Source organism: Strongylocentrotus purpuratus, unplaced genomic scaffold (assembly GCF_000002235.5).
Source record: "Strongylocentrotus purpuratus isolate Spur 01 unplaced genomic scaffold, Spur_5.0 spur5_scaffold_1, whole genome shotgun sequence".
Lineage (NCBI taxonomy): Eukaryota > Metazoa > Echinodermata > Echinoidea > Camarodonta > Strongylocentrotidae > Strongylocentrotus > Strongylocentrotus purpuratus.
In genome coordinates, this window is record NW_022145594.1 from 39,857,762 (window position 1) to 39,877,379 (window position 19,618).

Consider the following 19,618-nt stretch of genomic DNA (forward strand, 5'->3'; position numbering starts at 1 on the left):
TCTCCCTCACGCTCTTTCCTCTCTTCCCTCCCTCTATCCTCCACTCCTATGCACCCTCACACGTCTCCCTCCATCTCTTCTCCCTCACGCTCTTTCCTCTCTTCCCTCCCTCTATCCTCCACTCCTATGCACCCTCACGTCTCCCTCCATCTCTTCTCCCTCACGCTCTTTCCTCTCTTCCCTCCCTCTATCCTCCACTCCTATGCACCCTCACACGTCTCCCTCCATCTCTTCTCCCTCACGCTCTTTCCTCTCATTCCTCCTTTCATCTCTGCTCCCATGCACCCTCATCTCCCTCCTCCCCCTTCCATTCCCTCCATACCTTCCCCTCTCTCTGGATTCAAACCTTACAAATAAAATAAATCATAAATTCAGACTCGGAATAGGAATAACAAGAATACTTTAATATTTGGCACATACGCTGTACACTTAAACATGGTATGCACAAACATGATTGTTATGAACATATTTCAACTGTTATGAAAAATTCAATTTCAGTTCATTTGGTGTTCATTGCATATCATAAAAAACATTAAATAATATAAGATCCTCTGATTCAGACTAAAGTGATCAGAATTTCTACTTGAAATTGGAAATGTTCTTTTATTGCTACATTTTCCTCACAAAAATCATGTACCTTCAAAGAATATTGATTTATACACTGATAGAAAGTACAGTAATCACAGACTGGTATGCCAGTTTGTATTAAAAATTGTGATTTTGACGTTTTCAACATGTCACAGAGTTCAGGAATTCAATGCATATTTCCCTTCTATATACAAGAAGCTCTTGGCATCAGAATAATATCAAATCACATGACCACTTTGTTCATACATGCAGGCCTTCAACATAAGGCACACAAATTTGGTACATATCTACTCAGAATCCTGGTGTTTAAATGGAAGAAGAAACAAAATAACAACACTATTTAGTACTGGAATAATCCTTGAATTGTAGATGTACATACATGTAGAGCTGGGCCTGATATACATTAATTTATTCAATTCAATTCAACTTTATTTCTTCCAATAATGACATGGAAATTCATTGTGGGATTTTACATATTGCGTTTACATTAAAATCATGCATAAAAAGACATCAAAAGCATGACATTGAAATAGGATATAATTACATTAAAAATCGGTGAGAAATTGGAAAAACATAACATGACATCGACACAATGCACAAATATACCAAGTAAAGAGACCCAAAGATTGTCAACATAACGTTAGTACCGTACACAATACCCCGATCCCTGCACCCCCACCCCAGAAACTCATCCTAAGTCGGAGAGACATAGAAAGAGAGAGAGTGAGAGGGACAAAGAGAGAGAGAGAGAGAGAGAGAGAGAAAGGGACAGAGAGAGAGACAGAGACATTGAGAAATAACGAGAGACAAAGATAGAGAGAGAGAGAGGAAGAGGAAGATATTTGAGAGAGAAAAAAAGAGAGAGAGAGAGAGAGGAAGAGGTGGGAAGGAATGAGACAGGGGCAGAGAAGGAATCCCAACCCACAGTACGAGCAAACCCGAATTCAGAGATAATAGCACATAGCTCATAATTATCACAACTTCACTCATTCCTGTCAACTTTTCACTTCAGAAATATAGAAAAATATTGTCTCTATTTATAGTATATACAAAGCATAAGGCACATTAAACTTGATACACATCTACTGATAGTTAAAATGGAAGAAGATGATTAAAAAACCACAATATTATCAAGTACTGGAATAATCCCTGAATTGAAGATATACATACATGTACAGTTGAGCCTGATATACATTATCACAATTTCACTCATTCCTGCCAACTTTTCACTTCAGGAAGATAGAAAAATATTGTCTCTGTTTATAGTATAAACAAAGCATAAGGCACATACAACTTTGCACACATCTACTGATAGTTAAAATGGAAGAAGACAAAGAAAAAACAAAAACACTATCAAGTACTGGAATAATCTCTAAATTGTAAATATACACATAATGTACAGTTAGGTCACTGATTACTGCCAACTTTTCATTTCAGGAAGATAGACAAATATATGGTCTCTGTTTAATATAGTATATACATTACTAATCACTCTAAGACGAGTGGCTCCTAATGGGAATGAGTGCAGTTGAGAAAATTCGAGTAAAATGAGTTTATTCAAGGTGCATGTAAACTTTCGTAGCCCAACTGTGTATACTCAACTCGTGTGAACCTGAACAGAATGCATACAATTAAGTTCAACATGGTAATGTAGATACTTAATAAACTAACAATCACAATACAAAACAACCTCATAGTCAATATTGCATTCTGGGGACTCTTCTATAAAAAGTTGAAATTAAAATTGCATCTTCAACCAATCAGGAGCGCATATTTCGTAATTGCGTTTACTTCCTGAGTTGTGTTTGACATTGCAACTTTTAAAGCAAAAGTGCCTATGTATTGGCATCCCACTTCCAGACAAACTAGCTCATATTAACCCTGGGCCCTGTTTCATAAAACTTGTTATCAATAATAAGTGTCACATTTCTATGAACACTTTGCTCTCAGCCAATCAAATGAAACGATTTCTGTAGCTTATAATAGTTATTGCAACTTGTTATTGATAACAAGATCCATGAAACAGGGCCCAGATTTCAAATGTCTAAATCTGCCTTTGTGTTCATTAAGTCATCCTTCACAGCTAGTTTTATCTGATTGCTAAGGATCGGGCGTTACATCGTGGAATACTAAGTAACACTAATAGTTGACCAGATGCTCGTCACAGTGGTAAGAAAAGAATTGCTTTTCAGCCAAGTGGGATAAAAAAAGGTTTACCGTTGTTTGACAATATGTCAGAAATAAAATGAAATTGAAAAATGTATTGCTAGAACAACTCTTAACAGATAAACTAATTGAATGATTGATTTTTGCTCAGGTATAACCTTTCCCTTGTATTTTAGTTTAACTAAGTGATGTCAATAGGAAATTCTGCATGATTATAGATGTTAGGTTGCTAAAAAAAAAATCTAATAGAAAAGAAATCAATGAAGAACTTTGCTTTTGGTTTTTATTTCATCAACTGTTATTTATCGAGTTATGTTTCAAGTCATCGTCAGTCATATAACACAATTTAACAATTCGATAGCAGTATATAATTTATTTTTGCTTAGGTATAAGCTTTTCTTGGATTATAGTTTGACCAAGTGATGTCACTATGAAACTCTGCATGATTGTAGAATCGTTGTGTGTTTTTACATGAATGTTTGCTATTATTATCAAGGAACCCTGTGGATTGGAAAAAATGCTTGTCACAAAAGTTGTGATGGAGGATCAACATTGGAACCCATGATCCAGGCTTTACTTCATGAAATATATAGGGTTAGGGTTTCACTTCATTTTCAGTTAAGACAATAATGTTTAGGGTTATGATTATGTTCATAATACGATATATCTAATGTGTATGAATATAACGTTGCTATGTGGTGATAAGCAGAGGCATACGCGCCGCCTCCAAAATAAATACTCATTAAATGTATGATCAGCATATCTCTGAAATACATTGAATGTGGTGTTTCAATACTAGTGTTATATCATTTCACATTACCTATAAAGTACAGTGTAAGGTCTGAGGCTGAAGTCAGAAGATAGTGGAGGAAACCCAAGCAGAACAATTGTTGCAGGAGCAAGTGTCGTACAACTGTCTTGGAGATAGTTCTATATGATCGAGCAGCACCTAATCCTGCTGTGTGATCTGGATGGTTGTACACTGACCATGGGTGATGGCTCATCCTCCTCGTCTGAGAAGTCACTAGCATCTTGAAGATATTATGATGACCACCTAGCATTCACCATGAATTGATGTTGAGGAAAGAATATAAAATATAGGTTTGGGAGATAGTATCTGGGCCCTGTAACATATGAAGTGACTGCCAATCAATTTTAAAAAATATGTTGTATCTTCAGTTTTGCTACAATTTATTGTATCTGACTAAACATCTGTAACATGAAATTATTAGTATTAAAGTTGATATTTATTATAATAACACTATTGAATGTACAATCAAGATTAGGGAGATACTATTTATCATTGATCTACATTTGCCACACTCAACCCAGGTGATGTAAATGGGTACCTGGTAGAAATTAATTCCTTGAAATGCTAGCCCGCTGCAGTGGCTGCCTTGCTAAAGCCAGGGTAATAATCAGCGCCAGGAGCGTCACAACGTGACAGACATGTGCGCTATAAAAGAAGCCACCACTATTATTATTAGGTGGTCTGTCGATGACAGATCACCTATTGATTTCGTTAGAATTTTCTTTCTTTATTCTTTATTCTTTATTCTTTATTCTTTCTTTATTTATTTTTATTTATTCCGTACACTTTTTTTGTGTATACGTTTACTCGAACTCGACCTGGTCAATTTCCTTCAAATTTCTGCTAGTCATCAGGCCCTATGATATGAAGTTCCCGAAACCTTTTTCAAGTTCATGGGGTCATCGTGACGTCATCCAGGCGCCATTTTGTAAAAATCAGGTCATTATCATATCTCGATAACGAGTTATCAAAAATCAACCATATTTGGTATACATCAACTTCAGGTCAAAGGTCAACGAAAAATGTCCAAAAATTCTGAGCGCGCACCTCGACGCGCACGTACGCGCGCATTAAAATTTAAAAATGGTCAAATTCGTTCCATATTAATTTTGCATACGTTTCAGGCCATTTTAAGCATTTTCAAAATTTGCGCGCGCGTAATTATGCGCGCGCGTTTCCGCGCGTATCCGCGCGTCCTGGCATTTTGCAACATAGAATCGCCAAATTTTTTCTGTTATCATATTTATTACATTTTTCCAAGCATTTTGATACCTTGTTTACCTGTTTCCGACCAGTAATACCGCAATTAGCGGCTGTCAAAGTTGAACGCACGCGCCGACCTGCGCTATCTGTATCCACAATACATGGGCAAAAACATGCCTATACAAAATTCATTTTAACTCTTCAGAATTGATAGATAACCCCCAATTTCTTTCATATTTAAATAGATTATGAGTTGGAGGTATGATTTCATGTCTCATTTGACCCTCAATTAACTCATGACGTCATCATAATGGCCTCCGAACTCAAAATTTCAATTTGCATATTATGACGTCAGCAGATTTTTGGAAAATTGATTGTATCTCTGTAAATATTAATCAATTTTGTTTCAAATTTTGATATGTTCTACCTGAGAATATTCTCTACAAATACAGTCACCACGAATTTTCATTTTGACAATGGTATCATGGCGTATTTTTGCGATTAAAGGAGGCATGTCAATTTTTTACATTTTGCGTGTATTCTCTATGGGACATGACTTTTTCTCAAAACTGGATTCTACATTCTCGTCTTTTGCGAGCAATATCTCCGTCGTTGTATCTTTGTTTACGCTGAGCTTTGAGTATGTTGTAGCTGAGACAATAAGCTATCACAAATGTGCCCTTTATTTTTAGATCAGATGCCGGGATCATGCTCATATTTCACTTAAAAAGTGGGATTTGAGAATTCAGTTTTCAGTTTACGTGTAATCTCTATTGGAAATGTTTTGGTATATCGGTAACGCACTTGACTTCCGACCTCGAGGTCCCTGGTTCGAGTCCGGGCGTTTCCAACAATTTTTTTTCTTCACTTTTTTTTCTTTTTGACCTTTCACTGTACCATCTCCTTTGAATATTAAAACACGTACAATCGCAAATAATGTAATAAACAACCATATTTACTTTAATATTACCCTATTATCACTTGATCCATTACTTTTGGCGTGTAATCCTTATGGGAGATGACTTTTTCTCAAATCTGGATTCTACATTCTTGTCTTTTGCGAGCAATATCGCCGTTATTTCGGCTTGATTTTTGTTGATTTTGGAGTATGTTGTAGCTGAGACTATATACTATCTAAATGTTCTCTCATTTTTTTCAGTCTGATGTCATCGTGGTCTGTTGATGATAATCATCAACATCATCATGATCATCATCATCATCATCGTCATCCCCATTACTATCAAGATCATCATCATCATAATCATCATGATGATCATCATTGTTTACATGTCTATATAACTTCTCCCTTTCTCAATATAGTAAATATTATAATCTATCATAAGACTTGAAGACAGACCACCTTAATCGTCCTCGTGACGATTTAAATTCTAGTTATTATTATTTTTCAATGTTACAGGGCCCAGGCAACGGACGCCTTGTGAAAGAATGTTTCCTGTTATGAGTTATGAGAAAAGATATCAGTTAATTTTTACGCAAAAATGATTTTGTAAATGTACAGTTAAGAGATAAATCTGCACCAGCACCAACATATAGTGTCTATTCTATGCAATTTCAATATATGATAAATAACATAATTTTTACTGTTCAAAAAATAAAAGACAACATACAGTACAGTTTTCAGAATACAGCTCCAGAATGCTAAGGAATTGTATTTAGGTTATTTTGGACAATAAACAAATATGTAGGGTAATTTTCAGGCCTGATATCATTAGCAGGATTTACACAGCAGATAGCTGCATCGCACTAATTTTGAGTGGCCTTGCGTTCACAGAGAAATGAGGGGGGAAATGAAGCAAAAGTGCTTAATAGAAAGTAATACATGAAAAATGATATTACGTGCATGATAATATAAAAATTAGTTAAATCGAGTTGATGTTGTATACAGCTATCATACAAAGCTGTCAGGCTGAGTACGAGTTGCATAACAACCTCAACAAGAGCGGATAGATCCTGTAATGAAGAAATGAAAACATCCATCATTTCAACAAAAATCCTAGATCCTTGTTATTTGATGTAGAAAGACTTTATTTAAAGATTGCTTTTTGTAATTATTGCTGACAAATAAACCCCAACTAATATAGCCTTAATCTAGAGCGTATAAAAGATATGGGCGCACTAACCTCTACGAGCATCAATGCACAGTGCTAAACATATAATAATCTACACACAGTTCATGTATATAAAGCAAATTAAACTCTTCATGCACTGCTGCATATTGTGTACTTAAAGATTGCTAAATAGTACTGGAGACTACTGCATGCTTTTTCCATGTGATATTCTTAGTTAATGAATTCACATGTAACCACGTTTCACAAATTATTTTATTAGGATCTAGGAGTGTGTTGTTTAACGAAATAAATTTGTAAGTCATTATGTTTAGTTCACTTACGATCGATAGTCATTGAGCGCCTGCAGGAATGAATCGATATCCGCTTTGGGAACACTATTAAACCTGAAATTTCCCTTGCTGATTTGAGGAAAAGAACCCTGGAAAGAATATATGAGAAAGATTGGTAATAGTGATTCATGAAATTTTCCTCCATTCCAGTCTTCCTGACTTACTCTACCTGTCTACCATATATCATACAATGTACATACCGGGTCAGTACGTACTCTCTCTGGCTTATAGAGTTAGTGTCCAAGTTACGCTGACACCTCCTATACGCCCCCCCCCCCCGACCAAATATGCACACATACAAAACAGCTATATTGAACTGGTCAATATTTCAACAAAATGTTTACGCTGATCCCCCTCGGCCCCGTTCCTCCCTCCCTCCCCCACCAAACACACACACATACAAAACAGTTATGTTGAAGTGGTCAATATTTCAACAAAACTTTATGCTGACACCCCTCACACCGACCGACCAACCAACCATCTGGCAAAGTTCAGTCATCTGGCCATGTCTCCATGCAAAAGTTGATGCCAGACGTGGAAGTGGTAGGGATACTGGTTAAGATCTAACCTGGTGATGCGGTTAAACGTTGCCGAGGGTAGACCTAACCCATTTCATCTGGAACTGGTGCTCATATGGTGATTGATGAGTCTCTGTCTCATTGATTCTATTTTATTCTGAGATCTTGCCGTTTGTCGCCTTCCAGAGTTTCCTTGGTTCCTATTCAGACTGGTTCCATGTTGATGATATTTGCGCACATTGGCCAAAATCGCTGGCTTCTAAGGAACTTCGCGTTCTGGAAACGAATCCTAAATTCATTTTGGACCACCTGTAAACTCCCTGTCTCATGATATTTTCTTACAAAAAATAACCTCTGCTCATTTGTTAATTGCACCATCTTGGCTTCTTGAGGTATGACTGATATATAGCACTTGAAATTAATGGTTTACTTACCTCACAGACACAAGAAATGCATCAAAAGACACAAAGGAGGGATGTTGATGCATACCAAAGCAAGTGATAGTGAATTTTTATGACAAAGAACTGGATCCTAACATTTTTGTTCACCTTGAATGACTTTGTTGTTTTAGTTTTTAATGGCGTGTATCATTCATTTATGAATATTTACTAATTCAAGAAGGGTTACCTTAAAGGTACTATGGCCCATTTGCAGGCCCCGAAAATGAAAAGGTTAAATTCCAACGGCATTTGAAAGATAATACTAATTTAGAACTTCCCTAAGAAAGGTGGGGCTTGAAATGTCTTCAAGTGGGAAAATAATGACCATTAGTTGTCAAATCGACTTAGGAGCTATAGAGCCAATAAGTAATAGTCTTGATTTTCAGACCATTGCACCGAATGGTCATACTTTTTATGCTGCGCAAAGATTCAATCAGTTTAATTTTGGCCATCACAAGAAGTGGGTTATTGATGTAGAAAAATGCTCATGTACCCTTTACAGCTCATTTTATGTATCTTATTACCAAAGAAGAAAAAAAGCCAGTCAGTCACTCAATAGTGTCTGACAGTGAAGTCTAGCAAGTAAACGGGTTTCCTTGCAAAATTTAATATTAGGACACTGCTAACGTTTAAATTTCACAGATAGGACATACATGATATATTCATAATTCCTGCAAAGTTCTACAGAATTTGAGGTTGGCTGCAAAAGGGACATAGTACCTTTAATCAAGGAATGAGAAGATTGCATAATCACAAAGGAAATTATTAAATATTTACCTATTTTAGATTAATTTTTGAGGTATGAATCATAATGCATGAATTTTTTTTCACATTTGCTACTCACATGAATAAATCAATTTTAAAATTTACTTTGCAATCATTTTCAAACTAAATTCATTGCTCAATGGGTCCTTGACACAGAAGCTTTGATTTAATAGAAACTTGGTACAATGAGATTTTGACCATTTTGTTGTTAAAAACCTGGCGTTCAGTCATCTGTGTTAGGAATTACATGAATAGGGTATCATTGGATAGGATATGAGTTACTCTTTATGATGACATACATTGCATGACCACAAAGATTGTAACTTTTTATATGAAGCTACCAAAGTTGGTAAAACTTTTTTTGATATGCACTGTAGAGTACAAACACACATACATACCTGTAAGGCCTTTGCATTCAGTGTAGCAAAGAACTCCTCCTGGAAATCCTTTCCTTGTAGTTCCAGGTCAGTCAGGTTAGGCATGGAACACAAAGCTTCAACTAGGTTAATTGAAGAGGCGGATGTTGGACACTGAACATTCCATAGCCTAAGAGTTTGGACCTACATGTATACAAACAGTGATTCATACAAGTACGCTACCAGAGTACATATTTTTCCTGAATGACTTAAAATATAACTGGGTGCTTAGGTACACATGTCTGTGTTTGGCTATGCTCAGGTGACAAATGCTCTCGGCTAATATTAGTCAAATATATAGGATTTGGAAATGGGCTGCAAATAGGTTTGAGCTTTATTAGTGATAGGTATCCTCTTTGGTGCAGGGATAAAGTTAAGAATTAATAGTTTAGGATAGTAAGCACAAAAAATTGTTGACGGAACATTCGTAAAAAAATTGGAAGACTAAAAGTATGCATTAACCATGAATGTGTATGTAGAGTGAGAACATGGAGTTGTGCTCAAAATAAATACACTGTGATCTAGATCTCCATTCTTGTTTAGTGAGTATTGCATCTGAAGTATACTTTGATACTGCTTTCAGACCCATGATAACATGATTCCAACCTTAAAAATGCTCTGAACTTAAAAATACAAAATTTACAAAACAACAAATATTTGTATCTACTAGTCTTTAGAGCGTTTTAGTAATCCGTTTATAATGAAATTGTATTACTGTATTTAGTAGCAACACAACACTCTTTTTTTTCCTCAAAATGCTTACTTGAAGACCTTCAGTTGGTCTTCATCAAAAAAAGAAATACCTTTCCGGAGGTAAATCTTTAACAGTGATTTTGTTTTGTTTTTGCAGAGCATTATATTTTCAACTCAAGCTATATAAATTCAGTATCATACACTGCATATGAAAGACCCTCTATATAAATGAGGTTTCTTTGTCTGCTAAGACTTTTATATATTTTCATACAAAACATTACACACATTGAAAATATATTGACTACCGGTATTACTAAAATATCAGAACTCCTTATACTCATTTCCACTGCAACATGTGTACATGAATTCATCATGGCATGGCTATAGTGTACAAACACACACATACCTGTAAGGCCTTTGCATTCAGTGTAGCAAAGAACTCCTCCTGGAAACCCTTTCCATATAGTGTCAGGTCAGTCAGCTTTGGCATGGAACACAAAGCTTCTGCTAGGTTAATTGAAGAGGCGGATGTTGGACACTGAAGACTCAATAGCATGAGAGTTTGGACCTACATGTATACAAACAGTGATTCATACAAGTACATTTAATACCAGAGTACATGTATTTTGTGAATGACTGCAAATATAACTGGGTGCTTAGGTATACATGTCTGTGTTTGGCTATGCTCAGGTTAAAGCTCTCGACTATATTTAGTCAAATGTATGGGACTTGGATATAGGCTGTAAATATGTTTACTTTTTTGTGCAGGGATAAAGTTAAGAATTTGGTTAGTTCAGGATAGTAAGCATGGAATATTGTTGACGGAGCACGTGTCAAAAAACAGGAGGACTAACAATTACAGCCAGAGTGCATGTAATTACGACATACAACATATTGATGAATTCAAGAATATCTCCTACCAGGTAGCCACTACTACACCTAGGTTGGGTGTGGCAAATGTAGATAAATGTATTGCCTAGGAACATTAGTGCTACGTACGGCAGGGATTGAACCTTATACCTCTTGGTTCAATGTCCATGCAGAGACTTATCCACTGAACAATATTCACCTCTACATGAACCATGGTTGATGCCCATTTAAAAAAAATGTTTATTATTCATATGATTTTTTTAATTAAATAGAGTGGTATTTGTGTTTGAAGAATTAGATAATCAAAGAAGTATAACTACCGCTTTGTCGATTATTTAGACACATTTTTGACACTGCCTAAATGCTATATTTCATTTCATTTATTAGTTCAACCATTTTTTTAAAACAACATTCAGAAAAACAAACAATATTCGAAGGACATATACAAAACATGATGGACATACAAAGTAAAATATGGTTAGGGAGAGAAGCTTAGGCTTGTAAGTGGGGTTCAATAAACAAGTAAAAATGTATAACAAAATCCAGATAATACCGTTAAACTAAAATAAACAAGTCAATGCAAAGCGTAGCATCCCCTCGCAGGGTACAAATGGCCTATATACGTCAGAACAAGTTACCTCCATTGGACTATACTTTTATATTTAATACTAGGTAAGGAATGTATTTTTTCAAATACATAATTAGGTGTTTTTGCATATTTAATGAGCTATGACCTTTCACCTTTGACCTATATACTCTGAAATTGAAGTTAGGCTGTACATGTATTTTGATACCATGTACCTTCATATTAAATTTCATTAAAATTTGTTAAAACATTACTCAAGTTATCGAATGGAAACCAGATTCACATATTTAATGAGCTATAACCTTTGACCTACGTACTCTGAAATCGAACTTAGGCTGTGTTTTGATACCATGAACCTTCATATCAAATTTCATTAAATCCGTCAAACAATACTAAAGTTATGGATCGGAAACTAGATTCGCATATTTAATGAGCTATGACCTTTGACCTTCATACTCGGAAATTGAACTTAGGCTGTGTTTTGATACCATGTACCTTCATATCAAATTTCATTAAAACTCATCAAACATTACTCAAGTTATCGGATGGACACCAGATTTGCATATTTAATGAGCTATGACCTTTGACCTACGTACTCCGAAATCAAACTTAGCCTGCATTTTGATATCATGTACCTTCATATCAAATTTCATTAAAATCCGTCAAACATTACTGAAGTTATCTATTGGAAACCAAATTTGTTAAGAACGGATGGATGGACGGAAGGATGGACGGACGGACGGCAGCGTCACTATCCCCTCCGACTTCGTCAGCGAAGGGATAGTAACAACAAGAATAATAACAAGAAAAACAAGAACACTAATGTCATTAGTTGCAATACAGTATACAAATAATACAAGAAATATTATATGACAACAGTCACTATGAGTACATGAATACATTTCATATGAAAAAATCCATGCATATAATAATGCAAAAATAAAACTACCAAGATTTGTTAGAATATAATCACGAGATGTTGTAGAAACATTTAAAGAATGAAATTCTTCATTGCGTCCAGGTCCTTACCTCGTCATTGTTCTTTATCTCCATTTGTAATCTTTATTTCCTCTTTAATTCAATTTCGCTATTCGAGAAAACGACTTGTACTCCTCATTTCCTTTATATTTATTTTGCTATAGCAACTAGAGGGGCAACTAGAGGACAACATAAATTCAAGACCCAACCTTGATTTATTTTCTGACCAAAATCGTAGTGATGTCTTAGATTTTCAAGGGATTGACGTTTTGCATCTTGACAAAGCGCTCCCCCCCCCCCCCAAATAGGCGAGACTAAGACATTAGGCCTACAATATTCATTTTCACTCACCTTGGACTTGTTTCCTTTTTTAGCAAGAAGTACATAGAAGTTACTGTGGAAGGATCCATTGAATAGTCTTACACGCTGTAGAGAGGGAGCAGAGCATATAATCTCCGCCATATCATGTGATATAGTTGGTCCACGTTCTCTAGCCTCCACATCCAGCTTGATCTTAAAACAAAACAAATATCAAAAAATAAACACAAAGTTATGACATAAGAAAATCAGAATTCAACGTTAATGGAATGTTGTTAATGCTTCTGTCACTAATCCTGCACCAAGATTGTCTCATTGAAAGCTTACAGAATGTTTTTTTTTAAGTTGTCCATATCATAAGAGTAGTGCTATGATCCCTTTTCTGGCAAAGGAAGGTCTTGTATAACATATTGTCTGTAATGCAGCATGGCAAGAAAGGCCATTTTCAAAGAGCCTCCAAATTGACCCTCCATGGAAAGGGTTACCCTGAAGTCTGAGCATCAAATCAACAAGAGGAAAGGTTGCCGCAAAACTGCTGTGCAGAATGCCATTTCAAGATGGCTTATGGTATAGTCTAATAAAACTTATTCAAGAAATAAAAAATATATGCCTATACCAGTTATGGGTATGTGAAGCTATATTCCCCAAGTATTATCACATTGCCTGATCTAGAGATGAGAGCAATGTGGTGTCATATCACCCCTCCCCCCCCCCATCCGAAAAAATAGCCAGTCAATATCATCATTAGTATTTGCATGGCCACTTTAAAAGATCATTAGTATCAAATAAATCTAGGATTATCAGGTACTAGGTAATAGATGTTAGAGAGTGGGAAATATGCATATTATTGATCCATTAATAAAACATGCGTGTCTATAGATACACAATGGATTTGTGCTTACTTAAAAATGTATGTATACTTACCACATCTAAATGTATTCCAGTGAATGCATAACCTGCTACCGTGTGTGCTTTCATATCTTTGTCTATTATCAACTGAGATTGCCCTCCACCCGTCACCAAGGCTGCGGTATCTAGGTCTCGACTCTCAAAGGATACATCAACCAAGAAATCCCTGTTCACTATGTTTCGGGCATTACCTTGTACCATGCATTTCATGACATGGTTAGCAATGGTCTTGTCCCGTGATACAGTGAAGTACAGGAGATACCTACACTCTTCCTTCCTAGGCAGCACTACTTGCTCAATCAGCCTGTTGAATTCATAGTGATCTAATTCATACAGGGAAGCAAGATGGACCCCAGCCATGTACTCTTGAAAGAGTTTGTGTGGAAAAAAGAGAGTAGACTGCAGGTATGGACTGCTCTTATCATATCTAGATGACAATTTTTTTTCCTGAGACAACACCCCTACTCTGCAAGCTGTTTCCATGGAGTCTGAGCAATGTTCGAAATCATCTTCTTTGAAAATGAGGGTGTTTTCTTGTAGCCCGATGAAAGCAACTTTGGCAACTGGTTCCATGAGCTTCTCAATTTGAGACATATATGCGTTGAATGATGGGTTGTCTAAATTTGTGATCATTTTCTGAGCATAATGTACCCTTAGGAATTCAAACATTGTATCAAATATTTGAGAAAAAGTTTGAAATGACTTAAACTTTTCTCGTTTTTCGTCACCAACTTCTCTCCACATAAGACAGAGCATAGCTATGTAGATAGGATACGGGGCCATATTCTCAGATATGATGTCATTGTCTTTGGTTAATTGGATAAGCTGATCTGCTGTGGCCCCATCATCTTGAAAGTACTTGTGAATGTAAGCCTCCACATTCTCCTTGCTAAAACCTTCCACATGCATGAAAGTGTACAGTTTCCTTAGTCTATCATCCCATCTAATCTCTGTGACCTTCCATGGGCGACTTGTCACCAACACCGGGCAAGCCTCAAGTTTATGTGAACGAAGAATATCTCTAAGTGCAATGTCACTTCTCTCTGAAGAACTTCCACTCGCCTCTGCGCTGTTGTCTCTTGGCTGCGAAGTGGCACTTGATGACTTTGTCTGTGTTAACTTTTGCCGCTTATTCTTGTTCATCTTTGATTCTGATCTTGCCTTGGTTTGATCAGCAGACTTTGGCTGGTGACATTCTGACTTTGAACCCGCTTCCCCTTCCTGTACAACCTTGCCATCAAACTCATCTAATCCATCAAACGCAATGAATACATGAGTTGGATTTGAACGGATGTACTCAGTGATCTGGCAAGCTGTTGCTGGGTTGTCCTTGGAGAGATACGACTTGGCAATCTCACCGATCGTGTATTGCTTGGCTTCACGAAAAGGGACAACAAGTACCCACACAAACTTTGGGAGAACAGGACTGTCATTTATCCAGTCCCAGGCAATCTTAGCACAGAATGTTGTCTTTCCAGCCCCAGCCTCTCCCTGAATCATGATCCGCTTGGGGAACTCTCCATTGACTTTAAGATCAAAGAGATCCCTGTACTCAAGTGGTCGCCGCTTGCATTCTCGATATTCCTCTTCCAGGACGAGGTTTGTGTACATGTCGTTAAATTGCGCTATTGAATCAGGGTTGAGAGGATCAGCTCTGATCTTACAGAGAGTTGTCCGGTACTTAAATTTGAAATCATCTGCACATCTCTTGATCAGGTCAGGAGAAAGTGGTTGCTGGGCCTGTGATCCTGGCATTGTAAAAGGTGCACCTATAAATTTAATAACATAAGTGTGACAATTTTTCCTGAATTTCAAAATATTTTATTTGAGGATATTCATAGCATACACATGAACAACATAACAACAAGTTTCTGATGTATTTAATGTTTGTCAACTTTACATTTTTATTTGTTTAGTCCTGCTGTTTATGAGGGTGTTCTCTGGACCAAGATTCAATGAGAACAAAAGATAATTTATCATCTTTGCAGTTAATTTCTACATATCGTACATGTATACTATTGTTGATGCATGACACGTCTTTGTTTTCTTTTTTAACTTAAAAGTGTCTCAAAAGAATTTGTCTTTTTGGGTGAACGTATATATATATATATGTCTATTTATGTATCCATATATAACATGTAAATATCATTAATTTCCATCGCTAACAGTGTGGACAATAATGATGGACCTTATACACTTAATAAATTACAGCTCAATGAACAATTTTACGCGATATAGAAAGAACTGAGAGAAAAGTAGTTTTCATTTTGTTTTGTATAACAAAATCAGAAATTCTGTATTTTGAGGCTGACATATAATAGTCACAAAAGATAAAAACGAATGTTACAATTTTCATAAAATTGGTGTCAAAAGATGAGCATGACTTGAATAAAAAATCAGAAAGTGGCTGGGCTTGAAATGCCAAGAAATTTGAATAACAATCCTTGTACAGCTTCAAGTAAAACTAATTTCATCATCTCCGTTACACAGCACATAATGAGTGGGTCTGTAACCATGTATTAATGACCACAGCCCAAGCAACCAGCCCACAAGACCCACAATATCTGTCTAGCAAACTTTCTGAAAAGTTGTCAGAAGGCCCACGAGACCAACGACCCATGGACAGACAGCCCATAAGACTGACATGTCAGTCTCATGGTGCATGTTCTTACAACTATTTTGAGGGCTCACCAGACCGGCAGTATCGGTCTCGCGGGCTGTTTGTCTACTGGGATGCCCTGATATAAATAACCCTATTTGTACCAAATGAGAAAGTGTCAAATCAGTGTTTGTTGGCTGCCTGCAAGAGCTATATATTATCAATGGTAGCAAGGGCCTTTTTGCAGACAGTCGACATGATTTCCTTCCTATTCTCACCTGTCCTGTTTGGGACTAGACTGCCAGCAAGTAGTTGGCCAGAGAGGGACCCTAAGTCACTTCTTTCTAATCCCTCTGCAAGAAGAGTCCTGATGTCTGTGCTTGGCGGCTGTTTGTCTCTCCATCTCGTAAACACTGTCATCAATGCATCATTGGTACGTTGCAAATGCTGCATGCTGATTTGATCAAGCTCTGCATTGGGGATCTCCAGGTTAACACCCACCTCTTTGTAGTAGCTAGGTTCAATTAGCTTGGACAGCTTTATGAATTCTGCCTCACTGACAATCCTGTAATAAAAACATATTTCATCAAGAATCTCTTATTGTGTTGTAACCCCTACTGTACATTCATTAAATCACCTATCTTCATACTTTGTAAGTTTAGTTCAGTTGCTGATGAGGCTTCGTGCGAAACAGACTGACCAACTAACTACATGGAAGAATAAACTACTCTAAAGTACAAATATGTACACTAGCTCCTACAGTTTAGCACTGTTAGTACCTGCAGTTTCATGCACATACCTACATGTACCTGATTTTTGTTATTAAGCTACATGTACAAGATTTATTTAAAAGTATATTGAGGCATAAACACATAAGGCTTATGCGTCATTAAGCAGTGCACTGAAATATGGAAGAAAAATTGGCATGCATGTACATGTATGGGATGTTATGCTTTAATAATAAGAAAAGTACTTTATTATCCCTACTGCTCATTACTGTTGCAATAAAGAAAAGGAAATAAGCTTCAAATACATATAGACTTACCTGTCTGGTCCAGGGTTGATTTCAACATCACCAGATCTCATCAGGAGAATCATGAGCAGATAGAGAAGGTAGAATCCATCCATGATGCAAGATGTCCTTCTCATTCGACAGAAACTTGGTTCGCTGGAAAAGGTACATGAATGATAACCCCAGCAAGACATCCTGTAATTGACAAAAAGGGGGATTCTGTTTACTAAAGTGAACGTCTTTTAGTGACATGCATGTACAGTTCATAGTTCACCTTTTTCACCCCCTCCCCCCCCCTCCCTCCCTCATCCAAATATTTACCTCTTGATTTGACTCTTGCGATTTGATACTGAACTTCATTCAAAGATAAAAGGGGCAGAAATGTATTTTGAAGATCTAGCTTTTATCTGAAAGGGGGGGGGGGGGGTCCCATCTCTGCTGCAGAGAGACAAAATACACATTTAAAGGGTTAATGAATGAAAGCTAATTAATAAAGACCAGTTTTGGAAACGCCCCCCTCTCAAAAAAATGAAATGGAGGCTCTTATTACCAATCATGTGAAAGAATATGTTTTGACTAATACGTGATCATACAAATTTTGCAGAGAAACCGCCTAATATTTGATATATTTGGTAAATTATTATATCTATTTGGACCTGATAGATATAACGCACGTGTCGTGCACGTGTTGCGTAGTCCCATATACATCTTTATGTGTACAGTGCTTGTAACTTTACCAAGATTTATATGCTAGGTGAACAACTTTTCTGATCGATTCCACAACGTTTCTTTCACAATGCAACTGCATGACCATAACTGGTCTTTATCTTTAAATATCATAATGGAGTATTCTGATTGTGTGTAGGATGTATGTACAAAGAAATAAACTATATATTTTGGAAATTAACATACATTAACATACAGACTGGTGAAAGTTGAAACAAAATCAGACCATTAATAAGAGACTTATGGATGTTTGAAATATGAGATCACTATGTCTATGTGAATCTCAAATTGGCAATTTCGTCAGTAGATTATGACGTAGTCAGGGACAACTCTTCCATTTGTTGTGAGTAAAAATAATCTTTGTTCCCCTTCTAATTCTTCACTGGGGGACTACTAAAAATATATCATGGATAGCACACTATCATAGGTCCTCTCAAAAAGAAAAGACTCTTCCGAGCTGAGAACACATTCGAAAAGTTGGCATTTAAGTAAGTTTGTGTTTTGAAACAAATGGGAAAGTTGTCTGGCTCTATACTATCATTACCGATTCAGCCAATTTTAGGTATGATGATTACAACTAAACAAAATTACTAACTTTTACATGTTTTTATTAATTTCTTCACTTTCACCAATCCAATTTTCTGTTTTTTCTTCTTATTTCTTTCAGAGCATTTGTCTTTGAAGGTTGGATTTTCCTTTTAACAGTATAAGCTGGGCTACAGCTAGGCCTAGGCTAAGGTAGACAGAAATAACCGTCTGGTACGGGTCATTCTTTAATAAAAACTGACATTTGTCATCAGTGGAGCCAGACGTAGTCTAAGTGGAACAACCGACGATAAAGAGAGACTGAAGCTTTTGGTCTAGGCCTAGGGTAGACTGAAACTTTCAGTGTTTTATATCAACGGTTGTTCCACCGAGAATACATCTGGCTCCACTGAGTGACTTGATCTATTATTATTACTATTAGTTCAGTCTTTATTTTCATTCTCAATGTTAAAAAAAAACAAAAAAACATTGAAATATAAACAGCACGTACAGCATCATCGGCAGAAAAACAATACAACTAGCAAAGCAAAGACACCAAACTATAAGATATAAGATATGAGAAGGATGAATACATGAGACGGAACTGGAACCTTGACTACAATCAACAACATTCTTCTAGGGCCAGGGGGCCGTTACTCGAAACCGTCATCAGTCTAAGCTCGTCTACATCCCATACTGGCCATAGGAACGCGTGATAAAAACGTGATTTTATTTTTATACGAGAATGATGGGTCAACAATAAACAGCAAATAGCCTTAAGAGTTAAAGAAGGTTGACAAATGTTAGTTATAAGAAAGTTATCTCCATATATTTACCAGATCAGATGGTAATTTTCAGTGCCTATAATGTCGTGGCCTGGGAAACCCCTCACGATGCACGCAGAGTCCGTGCGGCCGTATGCACAAGCTATAGGGCCAGGACCGGGGTGGTGGGAAGGTCGAAGAAGGACACAAAATTGGATGACCTAATGAAGCGCTACTGTACGTGCGGATCGGAGCGAAACATGGTCGTTTCCTGTTTCACGAAAGTGTCATTTCTGTCTACAGCTTGGATGA

General features: G+C 36.7%; 2 protein-coding genes across 3 annotated transcripts; both read right to left on the reverse strand.

The window, feature by feature from the left end:
* Positions 1-465: 465 nt before the first annotated feature.
* LOC115921115 lies at positions 466-12,960 on the reverse strand. 2 transcript variants are annotated; one of them, XM_030978213.1, is made up of 5 exons: positions 12,805-12,960; positions 10,426-10,587; positions 9,309-9,470; positions 7,179-7,276; positions 466-3,808 (listed from the first exon to the last, which is right to left on the reverse strand). In XM_030978213.1, the coding sequence occupies exons 1-5, from the start codon at positions 12,913-12,915 to the stop codon at positions 3,796-3,798; spliced, it is 546 nt and encodes a 181-aa protein (XP_030834073.1). In that variant the 5' UTR covers positions 12,916-12,960; the 3' UTR covers positions 466-3,795. The 2 variants fall into 2 exon arrangements, with proteins under 2 accessions (XP_030834073.1, XP_030834072.1); XM_030978212.1 differs by lacking the exons at positions 466-3,808; positions 7,179-7,276 and having other exon boundaries at positions 8,872-9,470.
* Positions 12,961-13,584: 624 nt separating this feature from the next.
* On the reverse strand, positions 13,585-19,515 carry LOC105439522. Its single transcript, XM_030978214.1, has 4 exons — positions 19,379-19,515; positions 17,325-17,486; positions 16,558-16,844; positions 13,585-15,449 (listed from the first exon to the last, which is right to left on the reverse strand). Exons 2-4 carry the CDS (start codon positions 17,483-17,485, stop codon positions 13,645-13,647), a joined length of 2,253 nt encoding a protein of 750 aa, XP_030834074.1. The 5' UTR covers position 17,486; positions 19,379-19,515; the 3' UTR covers positions 13,585-13,644.
* Positions 19,516-19,618: the final 103 nt, after the last annotated feature.